This window comes from Podarcis bocagei, assembly GCF_964188305.1.
Source record: "Podarcis bocagei genome assembly, chromosome: 4".
Classification (NCBI taxonomy): Eukaryota; Metazoa; Chordata; class Lepidosauria; order Squamata; family Lacertidae; genus Podarcis; species Podarcis bocagei.
In genome coordinates, this window is record NC_138128.1 from 99,373,754 (window position 1) to 99,392,698 (window position 18,945).

General features: G+C 41.2%; 1 protein-coding gene across 1 annotated transcript; it reads left to right on the forward strand.

Annotated features, from left to right (window-relative positions):
- Positions 1–334: 334 nt before the first annotated feature.
- Positions 335–18,622, forward strand: SAMM50 (SAMM50 sorting and assembly machinery component). Its single transcript, XM_081192058.1, has 15 exons — positions 335–504; positions 3,050–3,160; positions 3,773–3,874; positions 4,631–4,718; positions 6,318–6,424; positions 7,546–7,676; positions 9,993–10,080; positions 10,826–10,954; positions 12,036–12,107; positions 12,353–12,439; positions 13,850–13,920; positions 14,343–14,410; positions 15,380–15,526; positions 16,166–16,307; positions 18,429–18,622. The coding sequence occupies exons 1-15, from the start codon at positions 484–486 to the stop codon at positions 18,472–18,474; spliced, it is 1,410 nt and encodes a 469-aa protein (XP_081048184.1). The 5' UTR covers positions 335–483; the 3' UTR covers positions 18,475–18,622.
- The last annotated feature ends 323 nt before the right edge of the window (positions 18,623–18,945 follow it).

Below are 18,945 nucleotides of genomic sequence, written 5' to 3' on the forward strand. Positions count from 1 at the left end.
GTTGTTGTTGTTGTTGTTGTTGTTGTTGTTGTTATAGATGACCCTCGGGGGTCCCTGCCCACTCTTACAACTCCTGCGCGCCTTGGATTCTGCATGGGGATCCGCTGCCCCCCTGCGGACCCTGCTGCCCGAGGCAGTGGCCTTGTCTTGCCTCGTGGGAGGGCCGGCCCTGCCGCTAGCTACATCCTCATACATCCCGGAAGCTCGCGGCTATTCATCTCTCTTCGCCCCCCACGTTTCTTTTATCTACGGTCTCGGCGCCCTTCCTTTCCGTGCGCTCCTCCTTCAGTCCCCGCCCCCTTCCGCCCCGGCCTGGCCAATCAGACTCGTTCTGCCGCCGACGCGCTTTCCTGTCATGGCCGCCGCCCCGCGCTGCTGCAGCTTCTCCTCCTGAGGGACCGTCGCGGCGCTTCTTCCCTGGCCCGCCGCTCCCTCGCCGGCTCTCCCGCTCGCTCTGCCGCTCGGCGTCGCTGAGAGGCGGCCATGGGCACCGTCCACGCGCGGGTAAGGAGCGCCCGGCCCCGCGGGCGAGGGCGGCGACCTTGGGCGGAGGAGGGATCGGGGCCGCCAAGGGAGCGGAGACACCCGCAGCCCCGCGCGCCCTCACGTGCACGCGCGCACCGGGGCCGCGCCCCTCCGCTAAAACAACGCCCGGCCACCCTGGACAGCGTTCTTCTGAGCATGTGAAGAATTCCTCCTCCTAGGATTATTGTCATTGGGTTTTTTTACGGCCGCCACCTGAAAAGGATACTGTCTATTCTGATCTGCGTTCTTCTGAGCATGTGCAGATTCCCCACCCCCTTTTTAGGGCTCTCCTTAAAAACAATACCGAACATTCCGAGCAGCGTTTTTCTGAGCATGTGCAGAGTGTGACCTTGAGAATGTGCAAAGGCGCCCGTGAAGGGGGTGCGCGCCTGCCTGCCTGCCTCCTTGCATGAAGGCTGCTCTGGGTGCGCTGTGGAATCCGGTGCCTCCACTCCAGGCTTCCTTCCTTCCTTGGGTAGTGGTGGACTTTGCACATGCTCTGGTGCCTCAAGCCTTTGGAACAAGGAAGGAGGAGGGAGCGGAGGGGTTTTGGCCAGCTGACTTGGACTGGCTTGCGTGGAGCCTGGGAGGCTCCTGCTTCCCCTAAGGAGCCTTATAATTCTCCAAAGTGGTGCTGCCTGTGATGGCGTCTCCGGTGGGACTGCAGTGCTTTCCTTGGCAGCACAGTATTTACACACCTGTTGTGAATGGAAAGTCTTCATGACACACCCACATGCGTCACACTGACTTGGAGGTGGCACCTACACTTTGCATCTTAAACATCAGGAAGATGTTTCTCACAGCAAGAGCTATTCCAACTCCCTCAGAAGGCAGTGATCTTGCTTTTTGGGGTTTTTTTTAAAGCAAAGGTTGGACGACCCATCTGTCAGGGATGCTGTAGTTTTGATTCTTGCGTTGCAGGGGGTTGGACTAGAGGACCCTCAGGGTCCCTTCCAACTCTACAATTCTGTGATTTCTAGTGAGATTCCTACAGTAGCATAAGTATACAAATTAAGCATAAAGTGAACTGCAAAAATGTAGACAGAGCAATAACAAACAGCTACAACTGAACAGGTAATTCGAGGTCTTAGAAAAATCTAACTTAAAAAAAATATTGTTATTTTATGCATAGAAACATGCAAAAACCCCAAAAACTTAAAACATAAATTTCTGACCATAACTTAAAATGTAAATAAAACTTAGTTCCAGAGGCTAATAGACACAGCAAAACCCCCACAATTGCTCTATAACGTACAGTAGAAAGATGGCAAATGTTGCTACATGAAAAATAAACAGCTGTGTTCCACAAAGTAGCATACGGAGATGGCAGCATTACATCATTCATTTTCTTATTCATGTGCATTACAAAATGAAATCATTCTGATCTTTAACTATCCCTCTTTTTAGTCATCCTGGCCAATGTTGTTGCCAACTTTTCAACCAAAGCTATATTCCAAACATTTTTATATCAGTATTGTTTCATAGTGTCTTCAAATTCCTTCAAAAAATTGGCAATCCCATCCCTGCATATTAGAGAATCAAAATGATACATTAACCCAAATGACAATTTGTATTTAATTTACTCCCCCACCACACACTGGATTACAAAATCTGAAGCTTCTCTGTTGCAGCATTAATAGTGTACCTTTATTTCAAAGTAGCTGTCTGAAAAGAATAGAGGTGGGTGAAGTTTTACAGGGCTATTCAAAGTATACATTTAAAGCTCACGTTCAAAAGTACCTTAAGTATAGGGTGACAGTTTCCAGTGGTCTCATATTGAAATGAATTTAGGATTTTGGAAATTAAAGTTTTATGCAGCTTGTGTCAGCTAGTCAAAGAGGGACAACACAGCCAGCACCATAGGTGTCTATAATGGAATGAGAGCCACATCCCAAACATAAATGACCAATGCAGGTTACGTCTAAAAATATATACCTCCTTAAAATCTTCGTGAACGATCTTTCTTTATTAAATTACCCTTCTGAGTTCTGTGAGATACTCATTCTCTAAATAGCACTTATACTGACCAAGTGCATTGTAAAATAAAAAGGCAAACTGAAAAATGTAATACTGTGTATGGCAATTAGAATCGTAGCAATGTAAAGTTGGAAGATACCCCAAGGTTTATCTAGGAATATGCAGGAATATACAGCTGGCCTGGATGGGCTCGAACCCACAACCTTAGCTTTATCTGCACTACATTCTCTCCAACTGAGCTGACTGACAGGCTTATCTTATGCAGTATACATTATGAGTGATATCCACTATTGAAACAACTGGGTTTAAATAATGTAAGCCTGCCACTTTCAGTGAGTCTACTCTGTTTATGACTTAATTGGATACCATTCCTTTACCACTCTTGCATAATGAAACTGCATGGGGAGACACATATATAGATTCTGGGAACACAACTGCACAAGACTGCACCCTTTTATGGTAAGGTGGATGGAATGGTAAGAATCACTATAAATACTTGAGGACTTGAAAAACTAAATCCAGTTTAACTCAATTTTATCCTGTTCAGAGTTTGGAGCCTCTTCCAATGAGCGGACCTGATTTTGGTGCTATAGGGGAAGAAGCTGAACTGGTTGAAGTTGAGCCAGAAACCAAACAGGAAATACTGGAAAATAAAGATGTGAGTATTGGGATACCCCATTGTCTTTCTGTTTAACAGTCATTGTAACATAGTCATAATTTTAGTAGGAGCAGAATTCTTACCATTTAGCAATGAATAATTCTCTTCAGGTATTAGTAAACAATTGTGTAAAGAAAATTCTTAGAGAACAGGTGATGTACCTGCAAACTAGAGGTGGGCAAATGTCTCCATCTTCGAAAGGGGGGAAAAAAGAAGACCCACATAACTACCGACTGGTGAGTTTGACATCAATACCAGGAAAGGTCCTAGAACAAAAATTCAAGAATTGGTTTGTAAGCACTTAGAAAATGATGCTGTGGTTACTAAGACTCATCATGGGTTTCTCAAAAATAAGTCATTCCAGACGAATCTCATTTCTTTTTTGATGGAGTTACAAGCTTGGTGAATAAGGGGAATGCTGTGGACATAGTGTATCTTGATTTCAGTAGGGTTTTTGACAAAGTCCCTATGATATTCTTGCAAGGAAGCTGGTAAAATATGGGCTTCATCCACAAAATAATGCAAAAACCTGTTTAATAATGATGCTGTTTTTGCCACTTAAAATTCTTGACTTTGATTCATGATGAGACAATGAACCATCTTAATCTTTAGGTTGTGGTTCAACATGTGCACTTTGATGGACTTGGAAGGACTAAAGATGACATTATCATGTATGAAATTGGTGACGTATTCAAGGCTAAAGACCTCATTGATGTAAGTAGTGAAATCCTGAAACTCAAAAGCTTGAAAATACTGTGAAGTCTAAAAATGTCAGGATCCTTGTTTAATATTACTATTATGTTATTGTTTAGGTCAGGCATAGGCAAACGTGGCCCTCCAGATGTTTTGGGACTACAACTCCTACGATCCCTAGCTAACAGGACCAGTGGTCAGGGATGATGGGAATTGTAGACCCAAAACATCTGGAGGGCTGAGTTTGTCTGTGCCTGGTTTAAGTCACTTAGCACAGGGCATCTCTTGACAATTTACAATCTAGGTTAAGAAAAAGGTTAAAAATGACATTCAAAATATAACAACACCTCAGTACACAAAACACCAACACTAGACAGAAAAGCTTAGCAGTAGCCGACATAAGGCCTTGACGCAGCAGGTTTATAGGCTATACAAACTGACATGCCAAAACAATATTGCAAAACATGCTTTAACAGAAACCTGGGTATTCTTTATAAGCAGATATTCCAGTGTATAAATATGGTGCTAAACTGCAGTCTTGCTCTTGCAGACGTAAGCCTCATGAATTCCTGTTATTACTTTTTGAGTTTAGTTATTTATACATGTTGGGGTTGGATGCTAAACTGATTTATGTGAGGTCCACTCTGTGTCTTGGAATTCCCGTTTGTGTAATGAAAATGTAGAGCAGTATGTGAGATAATGAATGTATGCATTTGGCAAATAACTGTTGAACATTTAGTCATTAAGGTGCAAAGCTAAACCTTAAATATTTTGAAGGTTATGAGGAAGTCCCATGAAGCTCGTGAAAAGCTCCTCCGTCTAGGAATTTTTAGACAGGTGGATGTTCTAATTGATACGTGTCAAGGTAATTATCAGTGTGTGTGATTTGTTTTTCCGTGAGTTTTAATATAGCTTTATAGTAGTTTAATATGTGTAAAACTTAAATACTTTGAAGGAGGTTAAAATAAGTAACTCTTGCAGGAGAACCATTGAAATAAATGGGTGTTAAGTTACCTAAATCCGTTGATTCCAGTAGGTCTGAGCATAACTAAAATTGGCTATCCCTCCTTTGATAGGACAGACTGTTTTATACATGTGACCTTCTCAGTAGTTCTAGTTAGTATAAATGAATGGAATGCTTAGTTTCAATATATAGATATCAAGCAGCAAAGTATCCATCAGGGTGACAGGTTGTATTTGTTTTCATTGAGTTCTATAACTGTTTGTGTAGTGCTAGCCTTGGCACTGAGCTTGCCCCCAATTAAAACATGGTGCTGGTTTGCTGCCATCTAGTCCAGCCTTTCCTAGATTGGTGCCCTCCAGAGGGTTTGGACTGCAACTTCCATCAGCACCACCTACTATGACACATAATCAGGAATAATGGGAGTTGTAGTCCAAAACCTTCACAGGATAAATGGATAGTGAAGGTTGATACATACTTTCCCTTATTAATCAGCTGAAATTGTGAGGGTAGAAGACCCAGTACTAGAAAGAAGTACCAGGACTGGATCGGGACAGCCTGTCCATGCATTGGTAACCTCACAGTTGGATTACTCCAGTGCACTCTGTGTGGGGCTCTGGAGGTGCGTTTGTGGGCAGACGACTGCCAGCATAGAACACCCTGCTTGTAGGATTTGCACTAGCTGCCAAGTCTCCTGCCAGGCTGAGTTCAAGGTTTTGAAACTAACATGTAAGGCCCTATACAGCAATATCAGGTTTCGTGGGCCTTGTGGTCTGTGGGGAAACTTCTCCTGCAAGTTCCAAGATCTTAGAAGCCTTCTCTGCAGTAACTTGGAGCAGGGATTTTAGTGTAGCTGTCCCTGTTCTGTGGAATAGCATTCCTGTTCAGATACGACAGGCACCACTATTTGTACATTATGAAGACAATCAAAGATTCCCGCCCCCCTCCTCACAGCTTTCCCAGCTGGATGAATGGGTCCTTGCCATGAGTGTCTGTTCTGTATTGCTTTAGTTTTGTTTTAAATGTATCAGCTAGTTGTTTTTTAAAAAACTTTTGCTGCTGTTTTTTATTATTATACATCACCTTGGGATGATTGTTTAGAGAGTGATTAATAAATTAATTATGATAATAAAAATAAAGGAAATGTTATAAGAGGCTGGAGGGAAGTATGGTAAGGCACACATATCTCTGCTCCTGTCCTGATCTGTGAGGTTTGTGCTTAAATCTTCAATTCCACTGTTAAGTGTTCATAGTTTGAACCAAACAGTGTTTAGTGTTATAGAAAGTCAAATGCATGGGATGAATCTATTTGCGGTATTAGCTTCTGTGAAGGCATTTTTCTGAGTGGTGTATTTAACTGTGAGAACTTAATTTAGGTATTACATATGTTATTTAAAGTATTTTAAGAAGCTACTTAAGAAACACTGTATTTTAATAATTAGAAATGTCAAACTGGATTTTAAAAATTGTTTTCTTTACTAATACGTCTGTCTGTGTATTTAGGAGATGATGCCCTTCCAAATGGTTTAGATGTAACATTTGAAGTAACAGAACTGAGAAGATTAACTGGAAGTTATAATACTATGGTTGGCAATAATGAAGGGAGCATGGTATGACCTGCTTAACAACCTCCTGCAATCTAAGTTGTGGTGATATGATATATGCTAGTTTATCATAAATGATTTAAATTAATTTTGGTAAAACAGATTTCCCTCTCCAATCATAAATACATTTATTTGGAATGAGAGTTCCATTAAAATAAATGAGATGTGTATGCGTTCATTTTTTTTCTGTTTATTCTACAGTTGTCCTAGAAATCTCTGATCTCTTGACTGCTTTTATTGTGTAGAAATATGCTGAGACTGTAAATAATTGCAATATCTTATTCCAAGCTGAAAACACAATTTTTTCAATTGAGTGCTTATTATTATATAATGTCATCTTGTTATGAGATTCAATGAAGGGAGGTTTCAGTTGAAATCAGAAGCTTGTAGTCAGGAAATTTACATGTTTTCAAAAACTGATGCTTCTGTAAATTTAGAACATGATCTGTGTGAAAATTACAAAAAAATGCTTTAGGGTTCCAATTTGAGAAACTTGCAATGATTTATGTGTTTTCTCATTTTTCATACATTTGACAGCAGTATGTTCACTGGTACTTTACCTATGGTGTATAATATATTTATCTGGATTTTTTTTATGGAGAAGCTTGAGATAATGATAAAAGGGATATTTTAAGTACTTGAAAACTGCAAAGTTTCCATGAAGGTTTGGGGAAATATGGGTTAGTAACTCTAATATTAACTGGGTTTTAAAATTCACACTGTTTAAAATGTCACAAAGAGCAATGGGCTGTAGTCACAGCTTCTGCAAGGGAGCTCGCAGAAGGTGAGTTCCTCCCCCCCACATTCCCCCCCCCCAGGCTTCTCACCATTGCAGCTCTGTGGGCTGTGCTTTCTGTGACAGTGGTCATATTTCTCTTCCCATGCCCCCAAATGGCTTCTGGGACATTGAGGGGGACAGATAGACCAAGATGGCACCTGGAACCTGCTCAATGCCAGAGCCCAGTTGGGGTAGCATAGTGATAATAAACATTTAAAGGGGGGTGCAGAGCAGGTATCCTTTGCCACTGGAAACATTTGTGTGCAGCAAAAAACTACAGAAAACAGTTAAGTGCGCAAGTGTCTTGGCAAAGTTGTACATGCTTCAGTGCTTATTCTGGCTCTTGCAGGTACTTGGACTCAAACTCCCGAATATATTTGGACGTGCCGAGAAGGTGACATTTCAGTTCTCCTATGGCACAAAGGAAACTTCATATGGTCTCTCTTTCTTCAAACCACAGCCTGGTCACTTCGAAAGAAAGTAAGATACCTTCAGAATGTAGTAAGGTTTCAATGCTATGTACATCTATTTAGAAAAACCCTAGACCCTTGAAAATGTATTGTAAGTGGTGTGCAGCAAAGGACAATAAAATCACCAGTATACACCCCATTTTTTGAAAGATGAGCTACTTAAGGTAGCGACCCCAATACTCAATACGTTCACTCTCATCCGCAGTTGGTCACACTGAGAGTGGTTGGTAACAGCTTTCACTGTTATGACTGTTAGCAAATATTTTAAGGCACGTGTCAACAGATTGGGCCATACCCAGTTCAACTCTGTGGACTTAGGTGAACAACAGAGCTTATTCTTCTGTCTGCTCCACCCACTCACCCCTGTGTACTGTAACTCTGGAGGCTTGGGGGATCTGGACAAATGTTGGGGTATGTGTGTTGTGGCTGGAGAGGAAACAGAAGCTCCACATTGGATACAACCCAGTGTCTTGCACTTTTAGAATCTATGCTTCCTTAGTTCCAACAAAAGAGTTCTTAAGGCAGTTTACATGGTAGAATTTAGTCCTAAGTTTTCATTCTCTCCTATGCTTTTCCTTGAATGGGACATTTCTTGACTGCTGTAGGTCTTACCAGGCAGATGGGCATCAGATGTTGCTGGTTCTCTGGCCTCCCAGCTGCCATTGCTGTTGAAGTCATGCATAAAGTCCTTCTTCAGGAAGGTTCTTCCTAATGTCAGGAAGTTCTTCCTAATGTTTAGGAAAGAAGATTCCACCTAAACATTAGGAAGAACTTCCTGACAGTAAAAGCTGTTCGACAGTGGAATTTGCTGCCAAGGAGTGTGGTGGAGTCTCCTTCTTTGGAGGTCTTTAAGCAGAGGCTTGACAACCATATGTCAGGAGTGCTCTGATGGTGTTTCCTGCTTGGCAGGGGGTTGGACTCGATGGCCCTTGTGGTCTCTTCCAACTCTATGATTCTTCTCTGCTACTATCTGCTACTGTTGCCTTGCCAGGCTTTCAGCAGCTGGGAAAACTCCCCTCTGGTGATGTCTTCTTGATCACCAAGCCTCAGTAGAACATGTTAATGCCCAAACTGGGTATGGCTTTTTGGAGTTATTCCCATGGATAGAAAGTCAGTTTCACAACTTTATTATTATCATTATTAAAAATACTGTATCTAGCTTTAGCCCAGGAGATTTTTTTGAGCAAACATTTTGGGTGATGCATCCAACTATATTTTTTACATGTATACATACAGGGCAGTGATTCCTCACACCATGTGTGCAAAGTATTACATTGGAACTAATTCTGCATTACATTGGATTACAAGTATTACATTGGAACTAATTCTGCATTAATTAGGTTTTTCCATGTTTTTCCATAGAAACTTTGGAGAAAGTGAGCAAGATATCTTGCTGTTTAGCTTCTATCTCTTGTTTCAGCTAATGCTAAGTCAAATACAGTATCATTCTGTTTTGACATGTTTGCAAGTAAATCTAGTCTGCGCTAACAGCTGTATATCTGTCCACTCGCACAAAGATAATGAAAGGCAGCTCAGTTTGTTTCATCCCTCCCATATGTTCTTAAGCTTTCCACAGTTTTTGTCAAATCCAAAAACAGTAAAATTTCATGGTAAAATGGTAAATTGCCTTTTCTCATCAAATAGTTCTGTTCAGAAAGTTAATGTAGATGTCTCGGCTGCCAGCACTTTAAGAGACAGCTGCTGTGGAGTGCTAAGCTTGTGCGGCTCCTTGTACAACTATCTGCATTTCACTGTTAACACTGAAAGTTAATTAAGTTGATTAATGATGACATATGAGAATTATCTTCCATTTTCTGTAACCAACTTATTAATTGGTTTTTAAGCTATTAAAGGATTTTGTACAGTACTATTGTAAGCAATTCTTCTGTGGTTTAGCTATTTAGATCTAACTTAAGGGCTCCAGTTCTAGCTTGAAGGCATAGCTGGCGCTAGGCTCCTGTCCTGCTAGTGGTGAACCACCATTCTGCTAGCATTTCATCTCTGCCTTCCTGGCTCATTTAGTAAGAGACAGAGAGTGTCTGTGAGGCATATGGTGAAATAGGATTGTTGATCTTACAGCACAGAAGGTTAGTTTGGAGGTCCAGGAACTTGAACCACGAGTGCAATCTTAACATCTTTCCTTTAAGGATTTTACAATGACAAATGTGGCAGAGCCATACAGCCTTGTCCTGCTTGCCAAGTAAAGAGTTCTTTTTATCTGCTATAGGCAAAGTTAAGCAGTGCCATAGGTGTGATCTTATGAAACACTTGTTCTTCAGCTCCTTTCTTTGTTGTAGTAATCCAAATCTCAATGTTATGTTTCTAGCTTTTCTCTCAATCTGTATAAAGTAACTGGACAATTTCCTTGGAGTTCTCTTCGTGAAACTGATAGAGGAATATCAACAGAATTCAATGTAGGTAAAATAGCACTACTTCTTTATGGTTTGGCTGGGGAAAGAGAAATCCACAAATTTAGTTTATCTGCAGTGACAGTGCCTCTCTGTCTGGCAGCTGCCCCTCACTCAAACCAAGTTTTCTCTCTCAAGTTTTTTGAAGATTGCAGAAAACTCAGGAGGAGGAAATATTTGTGCTGGGCATGATAGACTTAACCTTTCCTTTCTCTCTCATCTTCTTGCTTCATCTTCTGCATTGCTAAAATTGAGGTGGGGGAGCAGAAGGCAATGGAGGCAGCATTTTAAAAATGAAGTAGATGCAGTCACTGATACTTCTCCTGCTCCGTTGTTGCTCCAGTGCTGCCTCCTGGAACTGGCAAATCCTTGCATGGATTTCAAAACCCCAGCATCTCCTTTCTGTGAGAATTCACTTGAATTAGCTGATGCCTGCTGCTTGCCTCGGCTCCAGTCCAGCTGAGAGCCTAGCAACTCTCTTGAAAGGAGCTAGCAGCCCAGCACCTTCCTCACAAAAAGCCAGCTCACCCTGGCTAGCACCTGCCCTCAAGAGAGAAGCCAGGTGAACCTGGGAGGAGACCGTCAAAGCAAAGTACCTTAGCAGCAGCTCCTATAGTCTGAGTTGGCTCTTCTAAGGCTGGCTGCATTGCCAGTAAACCCAGTGCTCCGGCTCATAAAGATATATGTGAAAGATGCTGAAAATATGTAAATGTTTTCTCATTCATAATTAAAGAAATTGTTTCTTTTACAGTTTCCCATATGGAAGACCAACCACACGCTAAAATGGGAGGGTGTCTGGAGGGAGCTTGGCTGTCTTGCAAGAACAGCATCATTTTCTGTCCGAGAAGAAAGTGGACATTCACTCAAGTCGTCTGTGTCTGTAAGCTTCTGCTATTTGGAATATGAATTTTTGAAGTATGACAAATGCTGACGAATAGTACCGCATTAATTAAGCCAAATGCAATAGTGCTGAATTAATAGTTCCTTATGACACCTGTTGTCCATTCTTGCCCAAGAGCAATAGAGATTCGAGTCTACACTGATATGAGGAAAGCTGATTTTTGTACTGAATGATATATATCTATATTTCAGATTACAGCATCTTTTCATTTATATATACTTTTATATTTATAATTATCGACTTATGTTATTGTTATAAGGTTTCACTACATACCTAATATTTTCAGTTCATTGTAAGGGTACATTTCCTAACATGAAGATAGACACAACTTTCTTAATAGCAGTTGGTTTTTCATATGCAAATAGCTGAAGTGGCAATTGTATATTTATGCACGATAAGAGCTGCAAGGTTCAATTGATCTATCAGAATGTTTACTTGACTAAAAATATGCCATTGCTAATTAGTCAGGGGAGCATCATTTTAAGGGAGGTATCCCCCACATTCTCTCACATGGGAGGGAACTGAATATTGTAAGAGTTTCCTTTTCTTCCACATATCAATAAGTAAGTACGCCTCTCTCTCTTCACTTGCTGAGACAGAGCTAACGTTGCAGTGGCTGGTAGTCTTGCTGTGATCCAGCAAACTGCAGATGGAAGAACAAATATCTCCTTTGCAGTTTCACATGCATATTCATACTCAGTTGCTTGTGCACAGTTGGATAACTGGCAGTTGTCACAAGGATTGCAGCCACTCAGTGTAAGGAATTGGATCTTGGCCATAGTTTACACATAATGTAGTAGCTTCATGTTGAAATGCTCAGTGTATGCTTAGTCTACAAAACTACTTAGTAAAATTCAGAATTAAGGATGAGCCTTTTATTGCTAGATAATTTTGATTATGCAGTATCACGTTAAGAGTTTAGTAGAATGTTTGCCCAAACGAGTAGTGATGAATAATTTTTTCCTCTATCTCCAATAAGATTCTATGCAATTCAGGAAAAAGGAATGTCATAGTTGACTGTTCCTACCTTATAACATTTCATATGTGTGTTTGTTTATAGCACGCCATGGTAATTGATTCTCGTAACTCTTCAATCTTGCCGAGACGAGGTGCTTTGCTGAAAATAAACCAGGTATTATCAGGTTCTGGAAAACAGCTGTGGGTGGGTGTTTTATATTTGCAATATGTATGCAAAATATGGCACTATTGGTTGAAGTCCTGTACACTTCAGCTCCCTGCCTGATTGAGCTAGCCTTCAAATCAATATTTTGTTTAATATATAGTACCACCAAAATAATAAAACAACAAGTGATTCGTGTGGAAATGTGTTTTTGTATTTATATTTCTGTCTTCAAAAGAGTCTGTTTGGTATTTTAGGAGTTGGCTGGCTATACCGGTGGTGATGTGAGTTTTCTGAAAGAGGACTTTGAACTTCAGTTTAACAAGAAGCTCTTGTGGGATTCAGTAAGTACTTGGTGCTATTGGGAGTAAACGATTCATATCATAGTACCTTTAAAAAAACCCCCAAATGAAATAATGTATCTTTTTAAAGTTACAAATTGTTTTAAATACAGCATTTAGCAGTTCAGTTGGAATCAGTTCAGCCTGCATATTAGAATATAGAAAATGTGTGCATTTTCCTAACATGGAAAATGCAGGTGTGATAATTGTCACGTAAGTTTTGAAACTTGAGGGAGTTTCAGAAGCAGTTAGTGTTGTGTTGGGGTGGTTTCTTGTTCTAAGAAGCCAGTTTGAATGTGTGTTTGTGTTGGAGTGTGTGTGTGTGTGTGTGTGTGTGTGAGAGAGAGAGAGAGAGAGAGAGAGAGAGAGAGAATGGCATAACCCTTTGCTCAGCATTAGGCAACTCTTGGCTCCTGACCATAATTTGCAGTATATAGGTACAATCTAGAGAAATCCATCTATTTGTGCCCTTTTGATTTTTTAAAAGTGCAGTATAGGAAACTAGCCCTTCTTTTAAAAGGCTCCACAATATGAAAGTGGCTCAGGGGTTGGAGCTGGGTTATGTGGAGCCAACCTGTCATTTATACCGCCCCTGGACAGCCTTTCAATTTGTTGTGAATGTATTGAAACTTATTTTCCACTGGAAATTCTAAGATGAAAAAGGGGCAACATAACAATTACTATTATTCTGGAAGCAACTGATGTTGCCTCAGAAAGTACATATTTTTATTTTTTACAAATTCAATAAATGCGAGCCATTTTACTCCTAAAATTTCCTTTTCTTTTCCATCCTGCAGTTGAACCAACTGTGGGTTTATTTCCAAACTTTTAGCTAACTATTTTTTAATAGTAAGTGGTAAATTGTTCTTTCATGTTGGGGCTGCTAACATGCAGGCAGCGACAATTAAGTTCCATACAGGTTCTTTGTTTTATTTAGTCATCTAAATAACACAATAGAATTGCTAAAGGGTCCAAAGTTACAACATAATGGGTTATTAGTGTGATTAATCTAGTTACTACTAGGGTTTCATTCTTAATGAACAAGACCACAAACAGGCTTCATACCTGCATTTGAGGATCCACATCTCCAACATTTATCTGCACATCTGTCATATACAGTGGTACCTCTGGTTGCGAACGGGATCTGTTCCGGAGGCCCGTTCGCAACATGAAAAGAGCGCAACCTACAGCTGCCTGTCTACGCATGCACGGGTTGCAATTTGCCGCTTCTGTGCATGCGCATGACGTCATTTTGCGCTTCTGCACATGTGCAAGTGGCGAAACCCGGAAGTAACCCTTTCCGGTACTTCCGGGTTGCCGCGGGACGTAATCTGAAAGAGCATTACATGAAGTGAACATAACATGAGGTATGACTGTATTTTACTCAATCTATGATTGCCTGTCTCTTTAAAGGTTTTATCAACTTCTCTTTGGAGTGGAATGTTGGTTCCTATTGGAGACAAACCATCAAGTATTGCTGATAGGTAAGTAATTCCACTTGCTTTCCTTTGCGTTTGCCTATTGTCTGTCTGGCATAGCATGTAAATAGAAATGATGCATCTCTTGCATCAAGAAATTTGTTTTAAGCATTGATTTTAATGGTACTCATTTGCATGGCTTCCAAACCAAGCTACTTGGCAGTTTGCTTTAATGGCAGCATTTCCTGCATCTCAGAAAAGTTTAGCAAAGGATGGCCAAACTAGGTGTGACAGTGGCACCTCTGTACGCTTAGGGATATGCCCTGATCATATTGAAAGGGTGGATCTGGATCAGGGATATGCCCTGATCATATTGAAAGGGTGGATCTGGAGATGAGGAGGTGGTTAAGTACAGTTCCTTCTGCCTGCTGTAACACACCTTGTCGCCTGCCACTTCACATGTAGTCATGGTTCTCTTTTCCTTATAGATTTTATCTTGGCGGACCAACAAGTGTGCGTGGATTCAGTATGTACAGCATTGGACCACAGAGTGAAGGTTTGAGACATTTTTAGTAGGCTGCATCATTGTCAATAATTTTACTAGGACCCAGAAAATGGGCTGAGAATACTTGAGGATGATGATAGATGGTTGGTCTACCTGATTAGACGGTTTGAGCATATTACACCGATCCTGGCCCGACTGCCAGTTAGTTTCCAGGCCCAATTCAGAGTGCTGGATTTGACCTATGAAACCTTAAGCAGCTCAGGACCGCAATACTTCAAGGGCTGCCCCCTCTCCACTTGAACCCTGCAGTCATTCCCTGAGGTCCTTCTTCATGTGCCTCTTCTGTGAGAGATCTGGAGGGTAGCAACATGAGAATGGGCCTTTTCTGCGGTGGCTCCCCATTTGTGGAATGCTCTCCCTAAGGAGGATCACCTGGCACCTTCATTACATGTCTTTAGGTGCCAGGCAAAAACATTCCTCTTCAACCAGACCTTGGGCTGTTTAATATTCTATGGCAGAGGTTCCCAAACTTCTCAGACCTACCACCCCCTTTACAGAAAAATGTTACTCAGTGTCCCCTGGAAATCTACCTTCTTTAAGTGAACAAACAGAAAGATGCATTGACAAAATTGTGTTCTTTATGTATCTGTATTTCTGCCTATGTCCTACAACATAGTAAAGAAAGATGATGTTGTAATTAGGCAGGCAAGCTTCCCAGGCCTGGGTGAAGCCGAAAAGGGTTCACCCAAGCCCTGGAAACCCCCATGCCTCCAGCTTGACCCCCAGATATGGAGGAGGCATTGCTGCCATCCCACAATATTCTTCTGAAAGTTGTTCTGTGATTCATTGCCAGCAGGTAGGACCTTCAATAAAGTTTTATAGTGTGCAGTGCTTCTATGGACAATTATGGCAAAAAAGTTGATTTAGCCTAAAGTGACGGAGGATACCTCTTTCTTATACTGAATAGTGTTCTTGGCATTGCTGATGTAGCGAATATTTTGTGCTGTGCTACTCTTCTAGGGGATTACCTGGGAGGTGAAGCTTACTGGGCTGGAGGTTTGCATTTGTACACTCCTCTCCCTTTTCGGCCTGGCCGGGGAGGATTCGGAGATCTATTCAGAACACACTTCTTTCTCAACGCTGGCAACCTCTGCAATCTTAATTATGGTAAGAAGCAAAGAGGAGGAGGGCAACCAAAATGGTCAAAGGCCTGGAAACGATGCCTTATGAGGAACGGTTAAGGGAGCTGGGCATGTTTAGCCTGGAGAAGAGGAGGTTAAGGGGTGATATGATAGCCATGTTCAAATATATAAAAGGATGTCACATAGAGGAGGGAGAAAGGTTGTTTTCTGCTGCTCCAGAGAAGCGGACACGGAGCAATGGATCCAAACTACAAGAAAGAAGATTCCACCTAAACATTAGGAAGAACTTCCTAACAGTAAGAGCTGTTCGACAGTGGAATTTGCTGCCAAGGAGTGTGGTGGAGTCTCCTACTTTGGAGGTCTTTAAGCAGAGGCTTGACAACCATATGTCAGGAGTGCTCTGATGGTGTTTCCTGCTTGGCAGGGGGTTGGACTCGATGGCCCTTGTGGTCTCTTCCAACTCTATGATTCTATGATTCTATGAAATACATTGGAGCCCTCCCTCCCTTTTAAGGCATTTTAACTGTTTCTGCAAAAATTATATTTTTTAAATTGAGTGTTTGAAAATAGTTTACTGCCTTGAACCTGGAACAGAACTTGGGCTACTGGCCATGAAAACATTTGGTTATTGTCTCATTCTCATTGGCTTCCTTTCCATTCCCAGGTGAAGGTCCTAAGGCTCATCTTCGTAAACTAGCAGAGTGCATCCGGTGGTCTTATGGTGCTGGAATAGTTCTCAGGCTTGGAAACATTGCTCGGTTAGAACTCAATTATTGTATCCCAATGGGAGTACAAAGTGGGGACAGGTATGTTCGGTTATTCTAAATTGCCTTTCCACCTAATATATATATGTTAAAAAAAATATAAATAAGCTACTTTACAACTTCAAAACTGTAAAATCCACTCTATGCTCCTCTCTAATCGCGTACCAACATAAAAGAGCTGATAGCATATCCTCTGTTCAAGGCCCAGTGACTTGCAAAGCTATGAGATGAAAAAAATACTAGAGAGCTAAAAAAATCCCCTAGCGATTCTCTTTTCTCCCTGCCAAGTCATCTAAAACTAGACAGATTTGTTGCTTAATTGCTTCCCTGGAGAGAATGTCACAGGAAAAGCCTTTCTCCTTAAACTTTCAGAGCCTGACTTCATCTACCTATCATAAAGAGGGTACACTGGCTGATAAGGGAAAACAATCTGATATAGGGAAATGCAAGGCTTTATAGGTGCATTAGAAACAGCACTTTGAGTCACACTCATACTCATATTAACATCCAGCACAGCTGAGCAACAGTTGGTTTGGTCTTCTTTCTGCACCATCTGTCAACCTAGTTGTATGCTAATGATGTTAGGGACAGTCTCATGGAACACACTAGAGTAATTTGATTTTCAAGAGAACCAAGACATGTTCTTTGTTCTCTGAGAAGGGGTGCAGTTAATATATGAGATGTACACCTGTGTGCAAATTAATTGAAACAAACAATGTAGTTTATTGTACAAAACTTACATATACGTACATTAGTAATGGATATGACCTCCGCTATTTTTAAGCAGCATTTGAACAAGGTTTGGCATGGACTCTACTAGTTTCGAACAGTCACTGTTGATTTTCGGATCCCAGCACCACACTTGAATCAGTGCCTGAATGAGCTTCTCCATAGTCGTACAGTCTACAGCACGGAGGCGACTTTTGCCTATAGCCCACAAATTCTCATTGGGATTTATGTCCGGGGAATTCCCTGGCTAATCAAGTACCTGGATTTGCTGCTTTGTCATGAATTTCTTCACCACATTCGATGTGTGACAGGGGGCTAGGTCATGCTGCAATATCCCAGTACTGTCAGGATACCTCTTTTCCAGCTCTGGAATAACTCTTTGTCGTAGAACCTCAATATCAGGCATAGGCAACCTCAGCTCTCCAGATGTTTTGGGACTACAATTCCCATCATCCCTGACCACTGGTCCTATTAGCTAAGGACCATGGGAGTTGTAGTCCCAAAACATCTGGAAGGCCGAGGTTGCCTATGCCTGCTCAATATATTGTGGTGAGCGCATCATTCCTTCTATTTGCTGCAGGCTTCCAACACCATAATGATCCACTGACTTTTCGTGTTTGTTTTGAGTACAGTGGTACCTCGGGTTACATACGCTTCAGGTTATATACACTTCAGGTTGCAGACTCTGTTAACCCAGAAATAGTACCTCGGGTTAAGAACTTTGCTTCAGGATGAGAACAGAAATTGTGCAGTGGCGGCGCGGCAGCAGCAGCAGGCCCCATTAGCTAAAGTGGTGCTTCGGGTTAAGAACAGTTTCAGGTTAAGAATGGACCTCCGGAATGAATTAAGTACGTAACAAGAGGTACCACTGTACAGGATTACGAGTAAGGTAGAAAACATGCTTTGTTTCAATTAATTTGCACAAGGGTGTAACTGATAAAAGCTCTCTTGGCCATTGCTGCCTCCTGGGAATCCAGGAGAATTTCTAGACTGCAAATTTCTTCTCAGAAAGTGCATTTTTATCAAGGATGCACAGTTTCATTGGATTCAGCTTCCAAGTTGAAGCACAGTTTCAGAAACAGAACTACCAATGTGAATTTAGGTGAAAACAACAAAAAAAATGCAACCTGGTCTCATCAGCAAATTTTAGTAGGCTCCTATTTAATTGTCAAGCTTAATGGAGAAGAAAATTTCAGCATGCTCATATGCATGTTTGTTCAGAAGCAAATTACACTGTTTTAAGTGGGGCTTACTCCCAGGTAAGTGCACATAGGATCACAGCTGAAATCTATAATCTTTAATTAGTGACATAAAGCCAAGAAGTGAGACAAATATTCTGCTTAAAGCTCAGCAAAATGTAAAGCGTTATCTCAAGCTAAAATTGCATTTATTACAGTACATTGCATATCATACTAATTATTTTTGTTTTTCCAGAATATGTGATGGAGTTCAGTTTGGAGCTGGAATAAGATTCTTGTAATGTCACAGTCGTTTCATAATATCACTGGGCCAAAATGAGCTCCTGAGTTCAAGAGTGGCACAAAGATGTCCCAGAGGATTTTACCAAAATATAATTATGTATGAAGGGTTTACTTCAATAAAGAAACTTGCTTTAAAAAGTCCCATAATTTATGGTGTGATGCATTCTTGATTTCTTCAAAAACTTCTTTAAAAAAATTAAATCAGGACTTGGAAAACAGCAACCTGTAACTCTGTTTGAGGACTCACTTTTGCCAAGGGAGACACAAATAAAACTTGCATTTGGTATAGCTGAAGGTGTTATCAGGGCAGGCCAGTTAACTCGTCCTTTGAGAAGAATGAGTGGAGGAGCCACATCTCTGCTGTGCATGTGCTAGGAGGGGCATAATATTGTATTACTGTACTTGGGTTTGCATCTGTGATCCTACCTGGAAACAAAGCTCCATGGAAACATTGAATATGTTGATATGTT

Coding starts and splice junctions, on each gene's coding strand:
- SAMM50 (XM_081192058.1), top strand. CDS start 484: ATGGGCACCGTCCACGCGCGG. Junction 6,425..7,545: donor GCAATAATGAAGGGAGCATG/GTATGACCTGCT, acceptor TGGCTCTTGCAG/GTACTTGGACTCAAACTCCC. Junction 13,921..14,342: donor CCATCAAGTATTGCTGATAG/GTAAGTAATTCC, acceptor TTTTCCTTATAG/ATTTTATCTTGGCGGACCAA.